The sequence below is a fragment of the Ips typographus genome, unplaced genomic scaffold, assembly GCF_016097725.1.
Source record: "Ips typographus isolate SLU unplaced genomic scaffold, UJ_Ityp_2.0 IpsContig34, whole genome shotgun sequence".
Taxonomy (NCBI): domain Eukaryota; kingdom Metazoa; phylum Arthropoda; class Insecta; order Coleoptera; family Curculionidae; genus Ips; species Ips typographus.
In genome coordinates, this window is record NW_028098573.1 from 427,926 (window position 1) to 455,800 (window position 27,875).

At 37.8% G+C, this 27,875-nt stretch overlaps 3 protein-coding genes across 4 annotated transcripts in view; 2 read left to right on the forward strand and 1 right to left on the reverse strand.

Moving 5' to 3' along the window:
* The first annotated feature begins 5,974 nt into the window (after nucleotides 1–5,974).
* On the forward strand, nucleotides 5,975–11,270 carry LOC145739672 (uncharacterized). The gene is made up of 2 exons (XM_081994978.1): nucleotides 5,975–6,105; nucleotides 6,171–11,270. Exon 2 carries the CDS (start codon nucleotides 9,549–9,551, stop codon nucleotides 11,151–11,153), a length of 1,605 nt encoding a protein of 534 aa, XP_081851104.1. The 5' UTR covers nucleotides 5,975–6,105; nucleotides 6,171–9,548; the 3' UTR covers nucleotides 11,154–11,270.
* Nucleotides 11,271–15,474: 4,204 nt separating this feature from the next.
* LOC145739682 (uncharacterized) overlaps nucleotides 15,475–27,875 on the reverse strand; it is a 242,805-nt gene continuing 230,404 nt past the window's right edge. The window contains exons 1-2 of one of the 2 annotated variants that reach the window (XM_081994988.1): nucleotides 15,976–16,281; nucleotides 15,475–15,853 (exon numbers count right to left, since the gene is read on the reverse strand). In XM_081994988.1, coding sequence (XP_081851114.1) covers nucleotides 15,497–15,853 — 357 coding nt within the window. In that variant the 5' untranslated portion in view covers nucleotides 15,976–16,281 and the 3' untranslated portion in view covers nucleotides 15,475–15,496. Of the gene's footprint in view, nucleotides 15,854–15,975; nucleotides 16,282–27,875 lie in introns of those variants that run through there. The other variant, XM_081994989.1, reaches the window with a different exon arrangement.
* On the forward strand, nucleotides 21,343–22,554 carry LOC145739681 (serine/threonine-protein kinase RIO3-like). The gene is made up of 4 exons (XM_081994987.1): nucleotides 21,343–21,571; nucleotides 21,692–21,922; nucleotides 21,980–22,083; nucleotides 22,224–22,554. The coding sequence occupies exons 1-4, from the start codon at nucleotides 21,460–21,462 to the stop codon at nucleotides 22,254–22,256; spliced, it is 480 nt and encodes a 159-aa protein (XP_081851113.1). The 5' UTR covers nucleotides 21,343–21,459; the 3' UTR covers nucleotides 22,257–22,554.

A 27,875-nucleotide genomic window follows, 5' to 3' on the forward strand; every position in this document is an offset into this window, starting at 1 on the left:
GAGACCAGTAATTTTAGATGGCCAGCCTTGCTGAATAAATACTCGTCGATTGACCCAGATTCCTACTAGACTTGCTGACATATGCGATTATTCGGTGTATAGTACGTTTGTAAATGTTGGGAATCTGTGACATCTCCCTCCCCCAAAAAGTGTTCGTCCCGAACACTACTTACCCTAGTCTTATGTTGTAACGCCTTATTCTATCAGGAGGTGTGGCCACTGCCTTTATTTGAAAAATACTATAACCTAAATTGTACGCTCACAAGTTCCTACATATGACGCTGCATTGTCCCTGGACAAGCGGCTTGGTGTTGAGGTAGGCCTGGGTTGGACTTCGTTTGACTGGTACCCGAGCACCTGTTACTCAGTTCGCAGGTGGTGGTACCCTGCCATCTTACGGTTCACTGGTACATTTGCATGCAGTTATCAGCTAGGTCCGGGTAGTTCGCTGTGTTGTTCCTCGGAGAGTCCTTGTTTATGCTGCTAGAGGCGCTTGTAGTTTAGAGTGGTTTGATGTCTGCCTACAGGAATGCATGTTTGTCATATTTCGTAATGTATAAACAATAATAATAAATGCCACTATAATATAATTTCCCTTAGCTTGCACCCTACTTTCTACCTATTTTATCCTTTACGCTATGTCCATAATTGTTTGGTTCGTCGAGGAGTACTACGTGCGAAAAATGCAGTCTACCAGTAAGTTTTCAAATTTCCCACTCTTCTGTGTTCAACTTCTTTTTCTTCTTTTCCTAGCTTATCAAGGGTTCCCCTGTAGTCCATTCATCGTAAAATGGCAAGATTCTCCCTATGTGTACCACGTCTGTTTTCTTCCCTTTCTCTTGTTTCACCTCGTAATTCACCTCACTAAGTTTTTTCGTGATCTTATAGGGCCCAAACCACCGTAGTAGCAATTTCTCACTTTTGCCCACCTTTCTAATTGGGATGAAAATTTTGACCCTGTCACCTACTTCAAATTCCCCTTCTCTGTGTTTGCCGTCATAAATGCCCTTACCATGCCATCTTTGTCCTGTTTCTTGTGGATATTATCTACTGCTGTTGCCCTTAGCAGTAGTGCCTTTTCTCTCAATTCATGGGAGTTTAAGTCATCGTTACTGTCCAGTAGGGATGCGTCTAGCGGCAGTGTGGGGTCTCTAGCAAACACCAGTTGAAAAGGACTGAACTGCGTCGTTTCTTGTTTTGCTGTGTTATAAGCAAAGGTGACGAAAGGCAAGTATGAGCACCAATCTGTTTGATCAGAGCTGCAGTAGAGTGACAACATGTCAGCCAGTGTTTTGTTCAGCCGTTCTGTAAGGCCGTTGCAGGATGGATGGTAGGCAGTTGTAAAGGTACTCCTCATCCCCATGATTTGCTGCAACTCCTGTACTATTTCCGACTGAAAAACTTTTCCCCTATCACTGAGGATGCTCCGTGGGACCCCGTGAATCAGTATTACTTTTTCTAGCAGAAATTTTGCCACGGGACCTGCTTTTCCATTGGGTAGGGCAGCTGTAATGGCATATCTGCTTGCATAGTCCGTTACTACTATAATGGTGGTTTTTCCCTGGCTGCTTTTCCTGAATGGCCCCAGTAAGTCTATGCCTATTTGATCAAAAACCCGACCAACTTTTATGGGTTGGAGAAACCCTAGTGGTTTTCTGTTTGTGGGCCCTTTCCTAGCCTGACAATCCCTGCAACCTCTAATGTATCCGCGGACATCTTTAATCATAGAGTCCCAGTAGTATTTAGGGATTAATCTGCTTAGTGTCTTCGTGACGCCCATGTGTCCACTGGTGGGTGCATTATGAGCTTCCCATAGGATTTCTTCTCTTAAAGCCCTTGGAATTACGAGTGCGTATTCCAATCCATCTTTCGTAGGGGTAGTTTTGAACAAAATGTCGTTTTCAAGTCTATAATTTTTTGCTTTTCTGCGTGTCAGTGCGTTAATACTGATTTCTTGAGGGTTGCGTATTGCAAGTTTCAAGTCCTGTAAATTCTTGTCTTGATCCTGCAAGTACCCCATATTAACTGTTGAGATGGTGAACGTTGGTACCTCGTCTAAGTCTTCTATGACGTACTCATCTGCACTACTCACTGGGTTCCGCGACAGGCAGTCTGCATCCTGGTGTTTACTCCCTTTCTTGTACACTACAGTGTAATCGAATTCTGCTAGTTTGAGAGCCCAGCGTGCCAACCTCCTTGAGTGATCCTTAATATTATGAATCCAGCATAAAGCGTGGTGATCGGTTACTATTTTTACTGGGTGTCCATAAATTAAATGCCTTAAGTAGGTCATTCCCCAAACTGCTGCTAATAACTCCAATTCGCTGATTGAATAATTTTTTTCTGCTTTTGACAGTGACCTGCTTATATAGGCTATAGGGTGTTCTTGTCCGTCGTCGCTCTCCTGTAGTAGAATTGCCCCTATTCCTTCTGTGCAGGCGTCTGTATGCATTGTGCAGCCAATGTTAGGGTTGTAATGTTTCAGGACTGGTGCTGAAGTGAGTTTTTCTTTTAGCACTTGGAATGCTTCTTCTTGTTCCTTACCCCAGCAGAATTTGTTCTTTCTTGTTGCCTCATGCAAGGGCCGAGCTAATACTGCGTAATTTTTAATAAACTTTCTATAAAAATTACATAATCCCAAAAAGCTTTGTAATTCCTTTGTTTTCTTAGGGGTGGGAAATTGCTTAATTCCCGCTAACTTATCCTCTTCGGGGCTTATTCCTTCACTGCTTACAGAGAATCCTAGAATTCTTATCTTTTGCTGTAAATATTCGCACTTGCTTGGCTTAAGGGTTAAATGTGCTTCTCTCATTTTTTGAAATACTTTTCTTAATTTTGTGATGTGGTCATCTAGGTTTTCTGAGTAGATTATAATGTCATCTAGGTATATTAGGATGTCTTTCCATTTCATGTCTTTGAATATCCTATCTGCTAATTGTTGGAAAGTTGCCGGTGCGTTGCACAGTCCGAAACTCAACACATTAAACTCGTATGACCCGTGTCCTTGTGCCGTAAATGCCGTGTATTGTTTTGACGACTCTTCAATTGGTATTTGCCAATACCCTGAAAACATATCCAAGGTGGTAAAGTACTTGGCATTTCCCAGATATGTAAGAATGTCGTCGATCTGCGGTATTGGGTAACAAGATTTTTTGGTCACTGGGTTTATCGTTCTTTTGTAGTCTACGCAGAATCTAGTGGAGCCATCTTTTTTCTTCACCAGTACAACTGGGCTTGCCCAAGGTGAATGGCACGGTCTTATTACGCCACACTCTAACATTTCTTGTATCTGTGCGTCAATGATTTCTCGCTCAGTTTGAGACACTCTGTAAGGGCGACATTTGACTGGTTTATTTTCCGTGACCTCTATTTTATGTTCTATGAGTTGTGTTTTTCCCATGTACTTAGGTGATTTACAAAAAATGTCTTCATATTCGGTTAGTAAATTTTCCAGCTTCTTTTTGAATTCTTTTTCCGTGATGTGATCTAATTTATGGTCGTCTAGTGTTACTACGTCCTCTTCAGTTTTGTACGTTGTATAGAGGTGGCTTATGTCTTCATTTGTAGATTCTAATCGTGCTATCGTTGTGCCTTTGAAAATTACTCTATTTGTGGGTCCTATGTTTGTCAGATTTACCGTGATTTCCTCTCCGGCCTGATCTAAGCTGCACAAGAGGTTGTTGCGGACCAACCACCCTTCGTTTGGCACCATGAGTTTGCTGTCGTACCCTGGGGGCTGAGGTTCAACTTTTACTGCTTTCTTTTCCCCTGGATTAAGGACGCAATCTTCAAACATTCTTACTTTTTCAGCCATGTTTTCTTCGTCCTTTACGAAGTACGGCAGGGCGTCCCATGAGCTGCCTTTGCTCAGTTTATGGGGTTTTGGCCGCGGGTTTTTATCTTTAGAGACCCATAATGTTAGGTTTGTGTCTTTGAATTCCTCGTAGAGTGCTTTTTTAATTTCTGTCCAGTCGGTTTTGTTATTTGCGGCAGTCGACCTAGGGATGGCTATGTTAGAGATACCGTGCCGTACTGCCCATTCTTTTAATTTAGCGCAGCAGTTTTTAAGTGTCTGGGCGGACGTGCATTCACCATTATTTTCTATTAACGCCATCTGTAGGACGTGCCTGTTTCCTTTCTGAAAGCTGGTAGTACTGCCTAAGCTTATTTTGCCTGTTTCTTTCTCCGCTAGGTAATTTCTAATGGCTTTTCCGACTCCTCTGTCTTTGCTTGGAGTAGTGGAGCACGTAAAGGCCCATGCGACGTTGCTTGGCACGCTGAAAATTGATCCGGGCATTTCCTGGAGGACTTCTTTCCAGCTTCGTATGCTGTCTTCCTGTCTTGGCTCTAATTTAAAATTGTTGGTGCTTCTTATATTGGCAATTGGGTGCAGCTTGTGGGTGTTTTTTGTATTTTGTCTTAGAGGTATAATCATGTTCTGTGCCAAGCTGAGTGTGTTCATTATTAAGCATATGGAGGCCTTCATTTCCCTTAAAAATTCCATCCCTAATATCAAAGGTTGGGGTGGGCCTGTCAAAACTGTCGCTTTCACTCTCAATTTTCTTACTTGGTTGCCCCTAAGTTCAAGAGATGCCCATGTCTCTCCTTGACTAGTTATTCTTTGTCCTCCTGCTGTGAGTAGCAGGGTAGGGTGTTGGCCACGCTTGTACACCCCCTCTGTGAGGTGGTGGCTTATTATATTTAACTCTGCACCTGTGTCGATAATTACTGGAACATAGTAACCGTTCACCACCGCGTTGATGTGTAGAATTTTGCAGCACGTTGGGCCCTGAGTGGAGAGGGTGACAGGGCTTAATTTTGCCACCCCCTGGCGTTTGGGTATTGCTGCCTGCTTCTGCAGACTGCAGCAAAGTGCCCTGGTTTCCCGCAGTAATAGCACGCGGGTTTATTGTCTCTAGTTCTTGTGGAGACGTAGCGCCTTTCTGGCGGGGGTGTGCGCCTTGTGTCGTACGTCCTTCTGGGTGGTGGTGGGGTTCTTTCTCGATATGGGCGGTTTACTTCGTAGCGTGGCTGCTGCCTGGGGACCGAGTTGTACTCGACTTGGCGCTGGGGTCTAAATGCTGGTGGCGGGGTGGTTTCTACAGGGGCGTTGTCTATAGTAATGCATAGCATCTTTATTTCATCTAAATTTCGAGGGGCCTGGTTGGGAAAATGTGTGAGCCAGTAGTACCTTGCACTGGATTCATCCCTTAGGCCATTTTGGAAAATTTCTTGGAACTCGTCAAGGTCTACCACTTGTCTGTACTCTTCGTATAGAACCCTTAAGTCATAAAAATAATTCTTGGTTGATTCCAAGGGTCCTTGTTTCCTTTCCCGCACTTTTGAGAGTAGCCGGTAACTGCTGTTGCCATCACTAAACTCGTTTCTGAAGGCCTGGCAAATATGCTGCCAGTTGCTGTTGGGGTTGGTTTCTTTATAACCCCTGTACCATATGTTTGCCACCCCCTGCAAGAAGGAGTGGAAGTACAGTATTTTTAGGGCATCATTCCAGTTATTAGCTACCGCTGTTCGATCGTAGGTGGCTATGAATACTGGAGCTGAATCTGTACAGGGGTTGAAGGTTGGAGGGCTGATAAACTGTGGTAGAGCGGGTGTTTTTTCTCCCGTTTCCACAGTGGAAATAGTAACGTCTGCCATGGCGTGGGTGCCTATTATCCCTTTCTTTCTGCTTCCTAATCTCTCTGATTGTGCTTGTGCTAGCGGGGGTGAGTTTTTCTCTCTTATTGTTACGTCGAGTTCGCTTTCTGTATCCTCGTTGTCTTTCTTTTCAAGTATTGCTTTTTCTTTCTGTCTTACTACCGTGAGGGTGATGTACTCAGGTAAGCCCTCTGGCTCTTGTCTTCGTGTATCCCCCACACTCGAGCTTCTATGTCTCGGTTCAAACGGGCTGTCTGGCTTTATTGACCTCAGGTTGTATTTCCCTCTATTCATTCCTTTTTTTTCCCTTCGCCTTCAGTGGCTTGGGTTGCGAGGGTGTGTCTACCAATATGGAGATTAATAGACGGGGATTGAACGGAGCGCCTCCACCATGTCACGTTTAGGGGTGCGTAGTGAGGGATGGTAGAGAAACAACTCTGGTTACAGGTAAGCCTTATTTATTATAAATAATGTAAAATAAACACTTAAAAAAGGGTTATTCTTACCCCCAGAAAAGAAGGGCCAACACGGCCGTGAATGTCGTTAAGCGCATGGGGGTTCGGGAGAGACGAGTGGGGTTTTAGCCCTTCGGCTACACCGTAAAGGGGCACGCAAAGGTGTTCTTGTACGGTGTGACCAAAAGACCAAGTGAACAACTGACAGGGTTAAGGGTTCTAACGGTCACTTCAAGTTGCGAGAGAACCCTTCTCTTATCAGCCTGGGATCCTAAGAAGGTAGCGAGCCGACCCACCACTTCAAGTTAGGGAATGTTGCTCGCCGACCAACCCGGAGACCAGTAATTTTAGATGGCCAGCCTTGCTGAATAAATACTCGTCGATTGACCCAGATTCCTACTAGACTTGCTGACATATGCGATTATTCGGTGTATAGTACGTTTGTAAATGTTGGGAATCTGTGACAATACAACAAGATTTAAAGTTAAAATTAGACAAACAATGCACCAAACTAGCAAACAGGTGGCAAGTGGACAACGCAATGAGCAAGATGAGGGTAGCTAAGGGCTCAAATAAGGTGGTAAACCCCAGAAAAAGTGCGAACACCGGCCAACACGCTGTTGAGGGAGGGGATGGTGGAAGAGGGGGTGCTGGGTTATTAACCTACCGAAGTACGATATCACGGAAGACACTGCTTCGTTTTTCTTTTGCAAAATTAAAGCTTTGGTTTTGTAATATAGCAACTAGCCTAATAATCTGTTAAAATAATTAACGCCGTGTACACGGTGATCATTTATAATGTCCCCCCCCTCTCAACTTTTTTATTTTTTACATTAGAAAAAAAAGAATAGAAAAGTTGTACGAGATGATGCCAGCTATTTGCAGAATATATTGTTATTTATACAGGACGTTTCAGAAGAATTATATTTTCAATTTTCTAGAATTATCAAACAATTCTGAACATTTTTTTTATAATATGTCCTATACCTAAATGTAATAATAATAATAATAACACCAGTCTTTATTTCGAATTGTGATTAGGATAGAGTACAATGTACATTATCAACTAATACAAAGGAAATAGCGTCATGGTAAACTATGAACTATGAAGTACTTAAAGATACTTATATACATTTTCTGCGATTTTTCCCTATATACAGATTTCAGAGAATAAGCAATATTTATTTAACAAAATAATCCTCTATAGTGTAGGGTTCTAATTCAATTAGTAAATTTTTTACTTCTTTTTTGTCCGTCAATGTTTTCAGCCTGTCTGGCAGGTTGTTAAATAGGCGAATACACATATATTTTGCATTCTTCTCAGTGAGTGTTAATCTATGTTTTGGACAGTTTACATCTTTTTGTCTTGTGTTGTATGTATGATTGACTTGGATGTTAAATAGGTTTTGGTTCTTTTTAAGAAAGATGAGACACTCATATACAGGGTGTCCGGAAAATACGTGTACAACGTTTGACGACAGACTCCTGACGTCAAAATATGTCGATCTAAGCCGACTTAGTTATATCCAAAATTGTCTCGTTTAGCCGGTAGAGGGCGTCAAAAATTTGTAAAAATATTGGTTTTTTACTAAATTACGTAAAAACCTGCTAATGGATTTTAATGAATTTTAGTATGTAGACTAATACTATAAAATGACGTTTTCTAGTAGTATAGTCACCGGCTGTAAATAAGTAGAAGTGTTATAAAAGTGATATAATACGTCAACATTTCTCCTCATTTTTTATATGAACGGCGTTATGACAACCCAGATATTTTTGTCGAGTGACCGGAAGTATTTTGAAGCTATTTTACCTCTTTAATATTTCCCGGTGGATGAGCTGTTTCGCCAGAAAAAAAAAATTTACAATTACCTGCATACATCAAAGTAGGTATAATAAAGTTGAAATTATTTATTGTAAGAAACTAAGTAAACCAAAAACATTACTTAAGCAAATGTGATGACCGCCATCTTGCTGAATACACTTATCAATACTCTTTAAGAAATGAAATTGTACCCTATCTAATGTCTCGGGGTTATTAAAATGGTTGCCTGCATTTAAAATCCGCTGCAATAAATCATCACGTGTGTTTACAGGAGTATTGTAAACTTCTGTTTTAATAGCTCCCCACAAAAAGAAGTCACACATATTTAACTCAGGAGAACGTGGTGGCCATTTTACTGGTGCATCATTGCCCCTTCCAATCCATCGGTTGGGATATTGATGATGTAAGTATTGTCACGAATGGAAAATCCGTTAATTGAAAAGATGGACTGATTAACTTAAAAAACATCGAGGATTGCGAAATGTTAAGCGCACGAGGCAAGGTCGCATCACGATGCACCGAATGTGTCATGCACCGAGTGCACCGTATCGGTGATGAGTCACCACCACCTGCTTTGCAGAAATGTGAAAAACAAGCGACAATAACAAACTGCGTCAGCCGATCAATCGGGTATAAAATACGCCGATTTTAGCAGTAGAGGATAAGTGTGAAACCGATCAACGGTAGTGTGACCAGCTGACCCGAGAAGTCGTAATGTCGACTCTCCTCGGTCAAAAAGATTAAGTTAATTAGTCCGTTCTCTAAGTTGTTTAAAAACGCGAAGTGACCAAGCCATTGCCAGGAAAAGCTAAGTCCTTAGCTATGACTATGTAAGTACAATTGTTAATTGTCAACCTTTTGTTTACAACCGTATTGTGCATCCATTTGTGTATTCCGTGTTTAATAGATTTAAGTGTGATACAAGGAAAACTCAGTGTTTGATTCCATCCCTAAAACTGAGATCCCGGCACGACGTTTAACGTCGTGAGTCAGTTTAATTGGTGAACCCAGAAGGGCTCATAAATTAAACGTGACATTTGGTGGAGGCGCCGGTCTGTTTTGGGATGGATAAAAAACAATAATTGAGTTTTTTATTTTTATTTTTATTTTTTGGGGTATGATAAAGAATCAGGAAAATAATGTGTGGGCTATAAAAGAAATTTTAGGTATTATTTTCTTTTGGCTAGGGATAATAACGTTGATTTATTTAGTGATTTTTTGGGGATTACCTGTGCTATTGAAGCGTTCATTTGATAAAATTTTGGTTTAATATGGGTGGTACATCTTCAAAAGAGGAGGAAATTATTATTTCCCAAGCGGGAAACAGTGGAGGTGTATCAAATAGTTCAGGAAAAGATAATTCATGGTCAGCAAAGGAAATTTTGGTTATTATTTTTCTGTGCATGGGGATATTGATGCTTGTGTATTTTAGCGTCAAAAAAATAATTAGTTTGATGAACAAGCAAATTCGCAAAGAAATTGCTAGGAATAATCAACTTGCTTAAAAAAAAAAAAAAAAAAAAAATAAAAAATTTAATTTAATTTTTTTTTTAAAAAATAATTTAAAAAAAAAAATAAATATAGCACATAAATGAATTTAAAAATTGTCCATGAGTGAGTCGAGTGACAAAGATCGAGTAAAAACTCGCAGTAGGGCTCAAAGTTTGTCGGAAAAAGAAAAGTTCGTGTTACGTGAAGCTATCGCTAGGGGTCGAAACCCAGAGAAGGTGATAAAAGAGTTAAAAGATTTTAAACCCGAGCATCACAGTTCGACTGTGAGTTTCCCTGCTCCGACACAAACAGCCACTTCTTCACACAAACAGAAGCTTGACAAACCCAGTTCAGTTTGTTTGACAAGCAGTGAGGACGAAGAAAAAACTCTTGACAATACTGTCGTGGGCATTCAAGCTCAAACTTCCCAAGCCTCGGCTTCGACTTCTAAGCCCCAATCTACGGAAGTTTATTTTAAACCAAGAGCTTCGTTAAGTAGAACTCCGCCAAAACCACGTGAAACAGAGGATCCTTGGCAGGAAAGTCCCTTAGAAGTGGTAGAGCCACCAAAATCCCGCGCCTCAGAATTATTACAAAGTTCTAATAATTCTTGCCCACCCCCTGTGATCCGGGAAAGAAACCGTGCGATACGCCCTAACGATATTTTAGTAATGGCTAACATGACATTACAGGCAGCTTTGGCTGAGCCAAAAACTCCGGCCACCCCAAAGTTTACATGCCCATCTACATTTAATCCTTCTATTGACTCTCCCAGTATTTTTATAAATAAATATGAAAAGGCAGCAATTGTGAATAGTTGGTCAGAAAATCATAAAATATCTTATTTGGCTAATTTTTTGGAAGGTCCAGCCCATACGTGGTTTAGTAATTATATTAGTGAGCCAGAGAATCAGATGAAAACATGGCTAAATATTAAATCAGATTTTTTGAAAGAGTTTTCAGGAGAACAGCCACTCCGAAAGTTGAAATTTAGATTAAACACCCGCAAACAGCAGGACGTCGAGGACATTAAAAAATACTATTATGATCTATTGGCAATTGCAAACGAGATTGACCCAGAAATGACTTTTGACGCGTTTAGGGATCATTTTGAAAATGGTTTACATCCATCTTACTATGAGATGTATTATTTGCTTAGTTCTAGCAATAGAAATTTTGACGATTTAAAGCAATTAGTCATTAAAATAAGCGATATAAAAGAAAGGACATTGGTAAACCAAATGACACAGAGCACAGCTTTATTGTCAGTATCTGCGGCAGTCAGTAACAGTAACAGTGGTAATAACCCAACAAACCGGCAAAGGACCTGGAATGACACCAGGCCACGGACATTTTTTAATAGGAATTTTTCGAATACGGTTCAAAATCAAGCACGAAATACCTATGTTCCAAGGGTGAATAATTTTAGACCGAATCAAAATGGTCCGAGGGACAACTCATTCAATAGGGGGCGACAATTTGTAAGGAACAATTCGCAACAACCCCGGAACCAGGATACTTTTAACGGGAACAGAAATCAGAACTGGAGGAATAATAATAGCAATAATTATTTGCCTCGTACGAGAACGCACGACGGCCGGGTTATTTGCATTGATTGCCGTAGGCCCGGTCATGTGTCTTGTAACTTCAATAATAGGCCTTTCCAAAGGAATGCACCTCAAGGCCGAAGAAACCCAAACGACAGAGGACAGTTTCAAAACTAAGAAGCCCGACCGAAATTGTCCAATTGTCATCTACGGGCACCAGTAGACAAACATTAATAGTACATATCACAGTTAACGGTAAAGATAACGTCCCTGTTTTACTTGACACAGGAGCTTGTAAAAATGTAGTCGACATAGATTATATCAGTAACATGAGACGATTACAAGACAATATACAACTGATAACCGCAGGAGGTTATCCGGTTCAACCTCTCGGCAATTCAGAGGTAATTATAAAAGTTAATGGCACAATTATTTCCGTTGAGGCACTAGTGGTGCAAAATTTATCAAAAGCCTTAATTTTGGGACATAACTTTTTGGCTAGTAAAAAATCATTGATTGACTATAATACCAATACTGTGACATTATACCATGAACTTGACCCATTGATTTTACATTTTGGCAACAATGTCAACAACAACATGGGGAAAATAGAACAAATGGAAGATACTAATAAGGTATTTGCGAACGTCGAGATTGAATCAACCACGCGAAGTTTGAAGGTTGCACTTGAAACCGACTACAGGGTCGAGGTTGGTCGCGAGATAACGGTACGACTGAACTGTGCCTTATCTCCGCACGAGTTCACGAAGTACTGCTTTATCGAGAACGATAAATACCTACGACCAAAAGGGTTGATTTGCTCAAATATTTTTGTAAGAAATGGCAAATGGTACATCAAAATTAATGATATGAGGTTTAAAGAAGTGTTCATATTGAAAAATACCACAATCGGTTATTTACAGGAAAATATAGAAATGGATATAACAAAAATTCCAGTTCATTTTATTGATGAAACTGAAGATGATGAGGAAATGATTACCATGAATGACCATAATCTAAGCAATGTAACAAACCCAGAATTGTGTAACAAGTTGCGGACATTACTGTCAGAATATAGTGACGTTTTTTCAAAAACACCAAAATATATGGGAAAAACCGATGTTATTGAACATGAAATCGATGTAGGGAACTCTAAACCTATAAAACAGAAACCTTACAGAGTGGCACAAAAAGAAAGAGAGATAATAGATGAACAGATAAGAGAAATGGAACAATACGACATAATAAGGCAAAGTAACTCGCCCTGGGCAAGTCCCGTCGTATTGGTAAAGAAAAAGTCGGGAGAGACACGATTTTGCGTGGATTATCGCAAGTTAAACAATGTGACGGTAAAAAATTCATGGTCAGGATCTAATATTGAGGATATTTTGACGTACTTAGGAAACGCCAAATATTTCTCATCGTTAGACATGTATTCAGGTTATTGGCAAGTCAAAGTAAAAGAAGAAAGTAAGCCACTTACTGCCTTTACAGCGCCAGGTCACAGATTATGGGAATTTAATGTAATGCCTTTTGGATTGTGCAATGCCCCGGCAACATTTCAACAGTTGGGAGATGTAGTGTTTAGAGATTTAAAATGGAAGGAAGTTTTAATTTACATGGACGACATTATAATTTTTTCTAAAACGATAGATGAACATTTAGAAAAATTACGTAAAGTTTTCAATAGACTCCGAAGTGCAGGCTTAACACTAAAACCTAGAAAATGTGAATATTTAAAGGAAAAAATTAATATTCTTGGTTATACAATTTCAAAAGACGGAATTTTTCCTGATAAATCGAAATTAGTTTCAATTGAAAATTTTCCAAAACCAAAGAATGTAAAAGGTGTACAAAGTTTTTTGGGACTTTGTAACTACTATCGGAAGTTTATAGAAAATTTTGCAAAAATTGCACGTCCTTTACATGATTTAACAAAGAAGCAAAATAAATTTGATTGGCAGGACATACATGATAAAGCATTTGAAACACTAAAACAAAAATTGATTAGTGAACCAGTTTTGGCACATTTTCAACCAAATAAAGGATGTGAATTGAGGGTAGATGCATGTAAAGATGGAATCGGAGCAATATTATTGCAGGAGGATCATGAAAATGCGTTACACCCAATAGCATATGCAAGTAGAAGCCTTAGTAAAGCTGAGAAAAATTATTCTATAACAGAACTTGAAGGGTTAGCAGCTATATGGGCGCTATCCTATTTTAGGCATTTTATTTATGGAAAACCTATAAAAATAGTGACTGATCATCATGCGCTATGTTGGTTAAAAACCTTGAAAGAGACTACTGGACGTTTAGCGCGTTGGGCGTTAAAGTTATCTGAATTTGACTACACAGTACATCATAAATCAGGAATTGCTCACAGGGATGCAGACTGTGTAAGCAGATATCCTGTTTTGCCAGCAAATACGAAAGTACAGGAAATTGACGAAATACCAACCTTTTTATTGGATATGCGTAACATTGCAGAATTGCAAGCAAAAGATAAAAACATTTTGGAAATAATTCAGGCTATAAAACATCCTGAAGAAGCTACAATTGGTATACGCAAGCAAGCGAAAAATTTTAGGCTTGAATCAGAAGTTTTGTACCATACAGTGCGTTTTTTTTAACGCGCAACATAGGATTTCACGTGTTAAATTTTTAAGCCCATGTTAGACCATGTTATTTTGGAACTACAAGTATAAAACTTGACGGGTGGCTATTTCGTACCCTGAAGCTTAAGTAAATTTACCAATTCGGCCTAAAAAGTGTTAAAAAACTTGCAAAAAATCATCTTTTTTCGAAAAGGTTTTATCGTTTCATACTCCCTGTATGCATTGTTGTTCTTTGTTGTTTTTGATACTGGCACGGCAGGTAGCAGGTCAAATTTGGCGTAGAAAGTAAAACAGGGTGATCATTAACTTTATAACAAGAAAGTTAAGAACAAAAGAAGTATTTTTATAAGTGAATTGTTCAAATTGACCTCCGTTTGAAGCCAAACAGTATATTCCAAACAATCATAAAATGCCCTTTTGACGTTCAAAAGATGTCGGGTCGTGATGCAGTCAAAATAAGTCACTTTATCTGCTACCTGCCCTGCCAGTATCAAAAACAACAAGGAACAACAATGCATACAGGGAGTATGAAAGAATAAAATCTTTTCGAAAAAAAATGATTTTTTTCCAGTTTTAAATCACTTTTTAGACCAAATTGGTAGACTTACTTAAGCTTCAGGATACTAAAGACATACCCGTCAAGTTTTATACTTGTAGTTCCAAAATAACATGGTCTAACATGGGCTTAAAAATTTAACACGTAAAATCCTATGTTGCGCGTTAAAAAAAACGCACTGTATAAACCCGCATGGAGTGGGCCGGACTAAACTTTTAGTGATACCGCAACAGTTAATAGGGGAAATTTTGTACTCCCACCACTCAGAACCGCTGAGTGGCCATTTGGGATTGTCAAAAACCCTAGCGAAGATAAAACAAAGATACTATTGGCAAGGGTTGCAAAAAGACGTGGAACGTTTTGTAAAAGGATGCCCGGATTGTCAGGCCAGGAAAGGCCAACAAAATCAAAAGCCTATTGGTCTGTTACATCCTATTCCAGTTGGCACCCCATTTGAAAAAGTTGGGATAGATTTGTTAGGCCCGTTTCGCAGAAGTAGCAGCGGAAAAACCATGATAGTGGTAGCGACAGATTACGCCACAAGGTGGGCGGAGACTGACGCATTACCAAGCGGCAAAGCCGGACCTGTAGCAAAATTTATACTGGAGAGGATTATTACAAAACACGGTGCACCCAAGGAATTGTTAAGCGATAGAGGGAAAGTTTTTCAATCAGAATTGGTTACGGAATTGCTAAAAAAGATGGGGACAACAAGTCAGTTTACTACTGCATATCATCCCGCAACTAATGGCTTAACAGAAAGATTTAATAAAACTTTAGCCAATATGTTATCTATGTATACTAATACTGATCAATCAAATTGGGATGAATATCTTCCACATGTGACTTTTGCGTACAATTCTGCAAAACAAGATAGTACTAAATTCTCACCATTCATGCTGGTGTACGGTCGTGAACCTATTTTACCAACAGAAGCAAACTTATTGCCACCCTTAGAAAGTAGTAATAGCGACCAAATTAGAGACATTGGTTTAGCAGTCAGAAATTTGGCAGTTGAAAATATAAAACGGCGTCAAGACATAGATAAATTACGGTATGATTATAAACACCGCCATGTTGAATTTGAAGTGGGGGACCAAGTAAAAGTTTTCACCCCTATTAGGAAAGTAGGAAAAAGTGAAAAATTACTGCTTAGATGGTTTGGTCCTTATTACATAAATAGGAAAAAGTCTGATGTGGACTATGAGATACGAAAGGGCATTTCGCCAAAATCTAAAACTGAAGTGGTCCATGTAAGCAGAATTTTACATTACCATGACCCATGGACACCAGAAGGAATACCGCAACAAAAATAATACAAGCATTTTGGTTAATAATTTATTTTGTTAAAAAAAATAAAAATTAACGGTTTTCGCGTGACTGCCTATGGCTTCGACAGCCAAACGCGGCGCCACCGCTGTTGAGGCGTCGTTGACGCCGCCTTCCTCCTGGGTTTGGTCTTCCTCTGGGGATGCTGGAACCCCAGGAGGAGCCTCCACCTCACCTGCTTGCTCAATCACTTGAGGGGGAGCCTCCGCCTCGCTGGCCGCAGAGGGACCAGCTTCCACTTCAGGCCCCAGCTTGAGGCTGGCCACACCCACGGTGCGTTGGGCCCGCTTGGCAGCCAGGAGGGCGGCCATCAAACCGGCACCGCGGCCCCGGCCCCGGACCTTTTCAGTGGGGACTTCACTTCCAGGTTCCATCTGAAAGGGAAGATACTGTTAACATTGGATAGCGAAACAAAAAGAATTTTTCTTTGGAAGGAAAAATATATCGAGATGATGAATAAAAAAAAAAAAAGAGGAAAGAAACCACTTATACTTACTTTCAAAAATAACACGACACAGAGTACACGAAACAAGAGTAACGACTAAAATGCACTGTGAAGACGAACTGTGGGGAATGTGATAAGAAAACTGTATAAATACAATTCAGATTCCTCTCCACCGGAAAGCCAGGATGCTGAAATTAGCAAATTACTTCCAGACGATGAACTTGTCAAATGTTAAGGTTATCAGAGAAATGTTTTCCCAACAAACCAAATGGTGCACCATGCTTAAACCCATGGGATTCGCTGATTTGGCCAGTTCGGAATAATATCTTAATGAGACCAGACATTGTTCAGTGCAGACCGATTAATGCATGAAATGCAAAAATGCAATTAAGCATAATGTTGAAACAAAGTAACAATTATAATGTACGGCTCCACATATTGAGCTATGTACCTATTTTTACAGGGCCCAAGGATTTTATTCTGTTATCTGCGTCTGAATTTTTATTGCGCAAATTCTTAAAATTCAAGAACAGATATCACTTTAATTTTCCCTATGAGATAAAAAATGGTTACATGTAATATTGTTATTGTAATGTAGGTACCTACAAACGAATAAAGATGAGTAATGATGTTGTCGGTGTAATAATCACCTTGACCATATAGTTGTTTATGCATTTGGTAAAGAAAGCAACTAATTCGCGAGCGATAAGACAAATTTGATTCATCGCTACGCGCAGTTATGAATAATGACTAATTACTGGATTAGTTTAAATAAACCCGAATGGGACAACAATTTACAGTGTCATTTTAGAAATCGGTCGTGAAGTAACACTTGGGTAAAGTCAACCTATAAGTTTCGCGGAAGTGCCAAAAATGGAATGGATTGTGAATTTCTTGTTTTACATTAGGTGTGTTACCGAAATAAACACCAAACTGTATTTATACAAGTTGGCACTGTACCACTTGTGGGAACTGCAAGGAGAGTTTGATCAAGTGGTACCAATACAATTATTGGGGATTACAAAATCTCTACTTGGCCTGTGGACTCAGATCATTCATACGGAGTATACCATACTTCTACTTAGCGAGAAAATACGTCAAGGGGGCACTCCGTTTTCGACATGTGATTGTGCAATTTGCATATCACCCCAACAACCTCAATATCGACCTGAGGATTTTTGGCGAGCATGGGAAAATGTATTTTTGCAAGGATGTCCTTGTGCTACATGTGTGTACGGAGAACTCAATTTTTGAGTCAACCAGGTCATCCGCCATATCCGCATGCTTATGTAACGGATATGACATATCAGTTTCGGGTACCAGTGGTGCCCCAAACACAAGAAAGGGATGAAACATCGGAAATCAATTCTGCTGGCACATCTTCTGGAAGTGCATTTGGACCTCCTGAATCACACGCAAGTCAGGTCGACCGCAATCCGGCACTAGGCCCGAATCCGGAAAACCTGACGCAGGTGCCAGAAGGGGGGTCCATTAATCAGCAACAGACTGAAGAACTTCTTAGACACGCGGTAACACAGCCGTTTATCGCGCAATTAGAACCATTCGACAACATGGGGCCATATGCGTATCAGCAGCTATGAGATCTGCAATTTAATCTATGTTACCTTATTATTGTTTGTTTATTATGTATTGTTTTGTATTTTAATGGCTATATATATACAGTGCGTTTTTTTTAACGCGCAACATAGGATTTCACGTGTTAAATTTTTAAGCCCATGTTAGACCATGTTATTTTGGAACTACAAGTATAAAACTTGACGGGTGGCTATTTCGTACCCTGAAGCTTACGTAAATTTACCAATTCGGCCTAAAAAGTGTTAAAAAACTTGCAAAAAATCATCTTTTTTCGAAAAGGTTTTATCGTTTCATACTCCCTGTATGCATTGTTGTTCTTTGTTGTTTTTGATACTGGCAGGGCAGGTAGCAGGTAAAATTTGGCGTAGAAAGTAAAACAGGGTGATCATTAACTTTATATCAAGAAAGTTAAGAACAAAAGAAGTATTTTTATAGGTGAATTGTTCAAATTGACCTCCGTTTGAAGCCAAACAGTATATTCCAAACAATCATAAAATGCCCTTTTGACGTTTAAAAGATGTCGGGTCGTGATGCAGTCAAAATAAGTAACTTCACCTGCTACCTGCCCTGCCAGTATCAAAAACAACAAGGAACAACAATGCATACAGGGAGTATGAAAGGATAAAATCTTTTCGAAAAAAATGATTTTTTTCCAGTTTTAAATCACTTTTTAGACCAAATTGGTAGACTTACTTAAGCTTCAGGGTACTAAAGACACACCCGTCAAGTTTTATACTTGTAGTTCCAAAATAACATGGTCTAACATGGGCTTAAAAATTTAACACGTAAAATCCTATGTTGCGCGTTAAAAAAAACGCACTGTATGCATATGTTGATACAGACGTGATATACACAAGTGGATGATATATAAAAAAATATATATACAATAAAAATTTTTGGAATGTATGATGCCATATTATCCCCAAATAGCGAGTATAATCTAGTCACATTGTCATGAAATTAATCCAATTATTTTTTAGCGCCATGAACTAATAGGTGTGATAAAAAATGTTTCGCTGAAGAGGCGAGTATTCCTGAGACGACGCTCCGACAATCTTGTTGGTTGATAACGAGCTACTAACATAAAAGTTCGACGTTGTTTACATGACTAATCGTGATTACGCGGTGCATACACGGGATTCCTTGCTTTACAGCATTTGGAAAATGAATTTCACACGTTCCATTTTTTATTTTTTTTTTTTTTAATGGAAAATGGATCGTACATACTAACAAATAAATAAAGGTTACAAATGATGCTCAAATTAATTTTGTTATAAGACATAATATTGTATATTAAGCCTTAAGTAGCACATACTAACCTTTTGTCTTCTCTTTCATGTAACACTGAGGGCTATGTAAGAAAGAGGCGAACTATGATGAGCCATTATTGTTGTTGGAACTCCCGATGGGCCTGTACATTAATACGAAGGTCCAAGCTAGCCGAATCATCGATTCATTGATCGACCCACACCACAAACATTTATGGAACAGTGATCACAATGGTGTTCAGTGATGTGAAATGCGAAGTTTGGCTCATAGGACTAAACCTCTATTGAACTTTTCTCAGTGTTGCAATATTTTTTTTTTTTTTTTTGTTCTGCCATTGCCGGAACCGAATATTAGGTTTCTTGTTAGAATAAGTACTAACTTATTATTAAGACATGATTGTAAACTTAACTGAGTACCATGAAATACTCACACATGTAAACCTACTAACCATTTATCATAATATCTTGGTATGTACAAATGTACATTTTTGAATTTATGTTAACGATATGTTTTTTTTTCTATTGTTTAAAGTTTTATTATTGTTCATATAAAACTGGGGACCAGTTTTTCTGGGGCGGAGGCATATGTCACGAATGGAAAATCCGTTAATTGAAAAGATGGACTGATTAACTTAAAAAACATCGAGGATTGCGAAATGTTAAGCGCACGAGGCAAGGTCGCATCACGATGCACCGAATGTGTCATGCACCGAGTGCACCGTATCGGTGATGAGTCACCACCACCTGCTTTGCAGAAATGTGAAAAACAAGCGACAATAACAAACTGCGTCAGCCGATCAATCGGGTATAAAATACGCCGATTTTAGCAGTAGAGGATAAGTGTGAAACCGATCAACGGTAGTGTGACCAGCTGACCCGAGAAGTCGTAATGTCGACTCTCCTCGGTCAAAAAGATTAAGTTAATTAGTCCGTTCTCTAAGTTGTTTAAAAACGCGAAGTGACCAAGCCATTGCCAGGAAAAGCTAAGTCCTTAGCTATGACTATGTAAGTACAATTGTTAATTGTCAACCTTTTGTTTACAACCGTATTGTGCATCCATTTGTGTATTCCGTGTTTAATAGATTTAAGTGTGATACAAGGAAAACTCAGTGTTTGATTCCATCCCTAAAACTGAGATCCCGGCACGACGTTTAACGTCGTGAGTCAGTTTAATTGGTGAACCCAGAAGGGCTCATAAATTAAACGTGACAGTATTGCCGAACGGCAACGGAAAAATGGGGCGGGGCACCATCATGCATATACCACATTCGCCTCCGAAGTAAAATTGTTGCCTCCGAACAAAAATTTTGTGTTCTTGGCTAGTAATTGGCTCCTGTCAGTGATTATATTATATATATAATTATATTATATTAGTATTTCATTATGTTTCTCAAATGTACCCTTTTTCTGTCTCAGGAGTAGAGTGCAGTTCAGTTTCTTCAGGTTGTGACGTGGTGGTTGACTCTTTCTGGTCTTCACAATATCTTTTGTTGTCCATTTCTGGTGATGTCCCAGGTGTCGTTGGCCTTTTCCCGGATATTGTGTTTACGTTTGGAGGTGTCCTTAGTATGCTCTTTGTTGTGGTGATAGTTGAGGTTCTGAGAAGTTCTATCTGTGCTTGAACTGATTTCAACTTATTTGCCTCCCCTTGTATTTCGGATACTTTTAAGCAAGTGTTTATCTTATCTGTTGTCTCGTTTGTTAGCACTTTTGCTGCGTTATGCTCGGTATTTGGTGTATACTGCCGACCCCAGTGAAAATGATCTGGTTTTATGTACATTTTGATATACATTTTCGAAATTTCCTTTTGGTATATTTTCACTGTTAGTTGGTATGCCGCCACTATTTTCTTCCATTTCGCCCAAATTCACTCACTCACAGTTTATAAACACAATTATATCTCTCAATTCACATATCGGGCAGAGTACCAGAAACACGTCCACCTATCAGGAGCGAAAAAAGAAGAAGAATAATAGCATAATAGGATGTTATAAAACACACATTTTTATTTGAACTTTGTCTAATGAAATGAGATAAGGGATGTGACGCAACAATCAGGAGTCACTGAACAGAGTATATTTCAATTTTCCTTGAGTTTGCGAGGTTGCTACTTTTTCAATTATATCCTATTTATAAGATGTGTGTGCAAAAGGTATACTGGAAAAACGACGACTGCCAAGACGTTTATCTTACCTCTACAGGATTAATTTTTTCACAGCAATATGCATTTCAGAAATTTATTATCTGAAATGCATATTGCTATGAAAAAATTAAACCCCATGTCTATAAACATTGATCATAATTGACGTACCCTAATAGTAAACTTTAGGTTAGGCTGCCCAATTGATCTTTGACTCAGGTTCCTGCATGTGAATACGTCAATAGCATTTTTAAGAGGCTTATTTAGGTCAATATTTATTAACGTAACGTTGGCAACGTCGTATTCGGACGCTAAATTGTACCCAATGGCTTTGATACCCTACCCCTACCCAATGCACAGTAGGCCACGCCCACTTGGATTTTAGACCCGAAGCGGCCATAGCCGTAGTGTCCATTTAATTTCATTCATTTCCGTTGAAGCTGTCGAAGCGACCAGAAGTGAAACTTTAAGCACTGTTTTAAGTACTTGTGATTTTTCTAAAAAGGCATTTTATATCCACGTAAGTCTAAAATGGCTTGTGGTTGGGCCAACGTTAAAAAACCAGAGGCTGTAAATCTGAAAGAAATCATGTACGAAGAGGAAAGAGAAAATCGAAAGTTGGACCAGAAAATTCCTATAACTGGTAAGTTCATTCACATTATACATAAAAACTGTGTAAAGAGCAATTCAGCTCCGAATTACAACCATTTTTACAACGGTCAATGAGTTGCACAACATTTCATTATTGCTATTATCACCACAGATGCTCACACTTCTTCCAATGCTACCTTATCATCTGAGGATATCCCTGATGAGGTGCTGAGGGCGATATCAAATGATACCATGGACAGTGATGCACTAGTAGCCACAATGCTGCAGCTGCAATTTGATAAAGAGTATGACAAGATGCTGATGAGAACACAACAAAAGTATAATGGTGACTCTAAAGTGTCGATATCTTTCAAGAAGTTTAAAAGAACTCCTGAAAATTTTGGTAAGTTAAGAGAGTCAATTTGTGTTTCCAAACTGTTTTCATGATGTTGTCTTGTAGATTTTGAAAGTGGTGAGGAGGAAAACACTAGAGACAGAAAAGAGTGGAATCATTTTGACAGTTTTCTTAGAGATAAAACCAGTTTTCCAGTATGTGGTTACAAAGTAAGTTTTTTTTTTTGTTTTTGACTTTAAGGGAAAAGTTTTACTTGATGGGTTACAATGTTAATTTTGCAAAATGCAGAGATTTTTTTATAAACTATTTGATAACGCAACCTTTTAATTTTATAATTATAACATTACAGAAATTTGCCAAAAGTTCCAAACGGAGATTTTAATCAGACTTCCTGACGTTATCAACCGTATCGATGGTCATGTGGAATGACGTCGCAAGCGTTTTGGTACACTGACACAATGTCATTTACTAAGTTCATCTCCATCATTGTCAAGAGCACGGATTTACATTATTGGCAATAGCTCTCCTAACATGGGATTTTTATGTATAATTTTGCAATTGCTATAAGTGTATATAACTGTCAAAATAATTGAATTATGGTTATGCATAGATTTAAATGTAGTTCAATAAAATAGTAATCCTGCTCATATAATAAACAATAAAAAACACTGTTTTGCTCATGTCATTTTATTTATTTTTAATGTTCAGTTTATCAAAAAATAAGTTGACATGACATTATGTTATTTTCCTGAAAAGCGCTTCCTAAAAAAAGATACAGTCCTGCAAATTTAAGTTCAAAAAACCGCTTTGTTTGCTAAACTGTGAGGCCGTTGGAACAATTACTTCCGAAATGAATACTCGTTATATGATATAAATGACGTTTGTCAAAAATGTTTAGCGGCGTCGATACAAGAAGATGGTCTTTAATTATCCGCTCTATTTTCTGCGATCACTGAATATTATACAAAAATTACAATTTTTTAATTTCCTTGTTCAAGTTCCAACCCATCTCAAAACAAATACAGCCTTTTAAAGTACAAAAAAACCAGAGACTTGTAACTACACGTCACTGGACAGTTTAGGCAAAAGTTACTTTCGTCAAGTAATGAGTAAGTAGAAAGTACTTGTACCAAATTTTATCAAGATTGCTTCAACGGTCCCAGAATTATGACAAAACACGCTGAAATTTGGAGAGCGGTATTTCTTACAGGTCCTCAAGGACGCTCTGCATATTACACGACGTTTCACACGTGTCGTGTTTCCTCCTAATAAAAATATAAATTACACATAATATAATATTATATAAACATAATTATACAGAGTAACCCCAGCAAGTGGGAGCTTGATCCACTGATGCTTTTAGTTGCAGTAAAAAACACCACTTTTTGTAATTGAACACCCTGTACAAATTTTAAATAGGTTGTTACGCTTTTAAGTATGTTTCAAAAGTGCTGACAGTTCAAACTAAACTTTCGAACATACTGTTGTTCAATTCTTGCCACGGTTAGCACAAAGAATAAATTGCAGCAATTTCAATTGAACTTATTTACAGGGGACAGGGGTGTCCTGAAATAAAACAGTAAATTTTAGCTTGCATGATAATAAATTTACCCTGTATAACTATTTACAACTGGCTACCTAGGTTACTGTATCTTCTACTTTTAAAAATGTTAAAAAAATTTGTTATTTACTACTAGGAATAGTCTTATAATTAGTTTTTTTAGATTGCAATCCATTGTTGATTGTCTAAAACTGGATTTCAAGCACTAATAACAGTCCGGAAATCAAGACAATAATTTTTGTGCATAAAACTCATTTTTTACTACTAAAACCAGTCTAAAAGTTGACATTTAAGGCTAGAAATGACTTTACTAAAACTCAAGAGGGTCTAATAGTCTATTTTCAGGAAGTCCAAATTAAATTTTAGGACTAATTAATTATTATTATATTAAGTATCAAGAACAGTAAGTAAGCTTTACTGATTTATGACAAAGTTTTAATTTAATAATAATTATAATAATGATAAGTGGTAAAGTCCTTACTGTTTTTAAATGAGTGGAGCGAAGTGTAACGGGTAAGGGACAAAAAAAGTTTTTCAAATTTTTGAAAAAGTGCCGACGTTTTAATGTTTATTTTGCTTCTTTTTCAAGGCAATTTTTTATTCTTGGAAGAGGCTTTGTCAATAGTAGTAAACTATCTCCACGATTTGGGCTAGTGTACTTAATAAAAGGAAAACACCATAAATTTATGCAAATGATGGGCATGCCAAATTATTTTTATAATTTGTTTGGAAGGCTAGACGACAACTAGTCTTCCAAGCAAGGTTTAGGGCTTGTGTGAAAGATATTTTTGTCACCAAAAAAGTTTTGCAGGTAGGAAAAATAGTGACTTGACAATTATACTAATTATAGCATTTTTTAAGATATTTCCAAAATTTTTAATTGACGTACTAATTAAATTATATTGACTTTCGCACATTCTAGCAAGTGCCTTCTTTTATATCCTTTTTAGAAAATATCAATCTCTAGCTTAGTTTCTCGTTAAAAATTGTCATAAAATGCATTAAATCTCTCATAAGATGTTTTGCTTTACCGACGCCCTTAAAGACCGTACCTCTTGTCTTGTCTTCCCTGTACCTCCGTGGGTCGAGACCTCTTCAATTTCCGTTATCTTAATTTACAACCGGAGCACGAACTCTCGGAGTTACCGATTTAATTGTGTCTGCACGAAAGTAAAAATTCCAGATGGTCTCTTTTATCGTCGAAGGTACCAATAAAACTAGGCGCCTCTACAAATTGTCGATTTGTTCCGAAGTACCAAAATAACAAGGCATCGCTACAAAGAGAACCAGTTTTTCTATAATTTTTGTGAACACATTTTCTAGCATTAACAGTTTTTCTTTAAAAGGGCGCATAAAATCCTAATCCATACTAATCTGGACACCTGTTTGTGGTTAATGACTAGTTGTCGTTTCTATTACATGTTCATTACAACTGCTTTGACAAAAATACAACTTGGATAACTTTATATGCTGATCATTTTGGTTTTTGGGAGTTGAAAATATAGTAGAAGTCAAATTTTACAGTTTAGCTGACGTTTTACAAAATTTATTTTTGTATCCTCAGCACCTACGGATTTAAAAATCATGGTCAAGAGAAAGCATAGCAAAAGCAGCTTTTTCAACGAATTAAACAATTCAATCATAAACTACGAACAGTGCTGAAATTTACGCAAATGCCCATGTTGTTTTCTTTTATTTTTTTTATTTTTATTTTATTTTATTTTTTTCAAGTGTAATAAGAACAGATGTAGCTAACTAAATTCTCTACAAGATTGTATCAGGCCACTTTTTCCCTAAAAGGGCATTTAAGGGAGATATTCCTCCAAAACTGTTTTGAAAAAGGAAACGAGAGCATAACTCCGTTATTTGAAAAAAATGTCAAAAAAGTATAATAAAAAGAGATGTAGCAAATTAAATTCCCTACAAGATTGCTTCAGGGCACTTTTGCCCTAAAAGGACATTTGAGGGAGATATTCCTCCAAAACTATTTTGAAAAAGGAAACAAGTGCATAACTCCGTTATTTGAAAAAAATATTGTCACGATCTAATTTTTAGTCGTAACGCGGGAATGTGAAGGCTGGGGTCGTAGTCAAGTTAAACTCAAAGATTGGATAACAAAAACAACAACGTTTATTCTCAGAGAGAAACAAGTAAAGTTGAAGACTGATTTTATACACATTGTCAGACACAAGTTGGCTTATTTATAAATTACAGGTTTGTACTTACATGATAATAAATGCACAAACCATTTGGGACCGAGGGTACGTGTCAGGGTAGAGTTTCCTTAAATTCGCGACCGAACCGTTTAGTTTCGCGGATAATTTCTGACTCCCCTTTTTCCAACAAAGGTATTGCGATCCCTTAGTCAGTTCAATTTCTTAATTGCTTGTCTAAGCACTTGGATCATTGTCCGAACAATTGATGACTTATTGCTGACTGGCGATTGCAACACCTTAGCTAGCTTCCGTTCTAAAAGGTTCGATTGCTTATTTTCCAATTCAAGTGGTCAACGACTTGTTTCGGTCAATGGTTGATTTTTTGCTGACTAAGTAATTAACGAAAATCTACTTGTGACAAGATCAAAAATGTGTAATAAAAAGAGTTGTAGCGAACTAAATTCTCTACAAGATAGCAACAGGGCACCCTTGCCCTAAAAGGTCATTTGAGGGAGATATTCCTCCAAAACTGTTTTAAAAAACGGAACGAGTGCATAACTCCGTTATTTGAAAAAAATATCAAAAAAGTGTAATAACAAAGGTTGTAGAGAAAAAAAAAACAAAAAAACTCAATATTGACTAATATTGTTATTCAAAATTCTCTATTAAAAAACTGCGTCTGTCAACTTCTATATAAGAATTAAATAAAAACAAAATTTATGTAAAGTTCGTGTTTTAATGAAAAAACTAAACATCTGGCAACGAGGCGCGTTAAACGTCAATGACGTGCATCGGCCGATATATTTCCTTCTACTATAAGCCTGTATTTGTGTGTAACCAAATTTTTACTGTCACTTGTTTGTACATTATACGTATGTATATTATATGTATGTATTTAGTTTTCTTCAAAAAAAAATCTCTTTAAAGCCAAAAATTAAAGGTTTAAGTCAAGTTTCATGATTTTTGTAACTGAAATTTACATTTTCACATCAAAAAAGTGTTTTTGCAGCTTGGATTAAAATGTAGAAAATGTTGAAAATGATCAGAAATTTGTAATTGGATAATCAGGTTAATGTTCCAGTTTTCGGCTATCATTTTCTTGTTGCTAGTTAAAGGTAAGGTATGATAAGTTTAAAATGTAAGCCAAAAATTAAGCCTCCTAGTCCAGTTTCATTATTGTTGTCTGATTTTTACATTTCCCGCTAAAAATGGTTTTGAAGCTTGGAAATTGTCTATGAAATGTTGATAATTGGCTCAAAGGCTTGAAAATAGGTTATTATCTCTACCTATGTTTTTCAATACCAGTTTGGTATTATAGCCAATTTTCACAATTCCCACATTCAAAAAAAAAACCGGAGAGTACAGGTAGAGGAGTGAGTTGTGTGGGCTTTTAGCCTCCATCAAATGTTAAGTTATATGTAGTGGCAAAAGTTCACCGAACAAGTTATACCGTGCGTTTTTTTTAACGCGCAACATAGGATTTTACGTGTTAAATTTTTAAGCTCATGTTAGACCATTTTATTTTGGAACTGCAAGTCTATAACTTGACGGGTGTGTCTTTAGTACCCTGAAGCTTAAGTAAGTCTACCAATTTGGTCTAAAAAGTGATTAAAAACTGGAAAAAATAATTTTTTTCCAAAAATATTTTATCGTTCCATACTCCCTGTATGCATTGTTGTTCCTTGTTGTTTTTATACTGGCAGTGCAGGTAGCAGGTAAAGTGACATATTTTTACTGCATCACGACTCGACATCTTTTGAACGTGAAAAGGGCATTTTATGATTGTTTGGAATACTGTTTGGCTTCAAACGGAGTTCACTTTGAACAATTCATTTATAAAAATACTTCTTTTGTTCTTAACTTTCTTGATATAAAGTTAATGATCACCCTGTTTTACTTTCTACGCCAAATTTTACCTGCTACCTGCCGTGCCAGTATCAAAAACAACAAAGAACAACAATGCATACAGGGAGTATGAAACGATAAAACCTTTTCGAAAAAAGATGATTTTTTCAAGCTTTTTAACACTTTGTTGGCCGAATTGGTAAACTTACTTAAGCTTCAGGGTACGAAACAGCCACCCGTCAAGTTTTATACTTGTAGTTCCAAAATAACATGGTCTAACATGGACTTAAAAATTTAACACGTGAAATCCTATGTTGCGCGTTAAAAAAAACGCACTGTATGTTGCATACCTAACCCTTTTATTAGGAATACCCAATGTTTAGACTTAAATCATGTAATGTGGTCAACAACTATTTTTATATAAAACTGTTTGAAACAG

What these genes read in the sequence shown, in the direction of transcription:
- LOC145739672 (XM_081994978.1), top strand. Translation starts at nt 9,549, where the DNA reads ATGAGTGAGTCGAGTGACAAAGATCGAGTAAAAACTCGCAGTAGGGCT.
- LOC145739681 (XM_081994987.1), top strand. Translation starts at nt 21,460, where the DNA reads ATGGCTTGTGGTTGGGCCAACGTTAAAAAACCAGAGGCTGTAAATCTG. An exon ending in CCAGAAAATTCCTATAACTG is followed by an intron (nt 21,572 to 21,691) that starts GTAAGTTCATTC and finishes TTATCACCACAG; the next exon opens with ATGCTCACACTTCTTCCAAT. An exon ending in AAGAACTCCTGAAAATTTTG is followed by an intron (nt 21,923 to 21,979) that starts GTAAGTTAAGAG and finishes GTTGTCTTGTAG; the next exon opens with ATTTTGAAAGTGGTGAGGAG.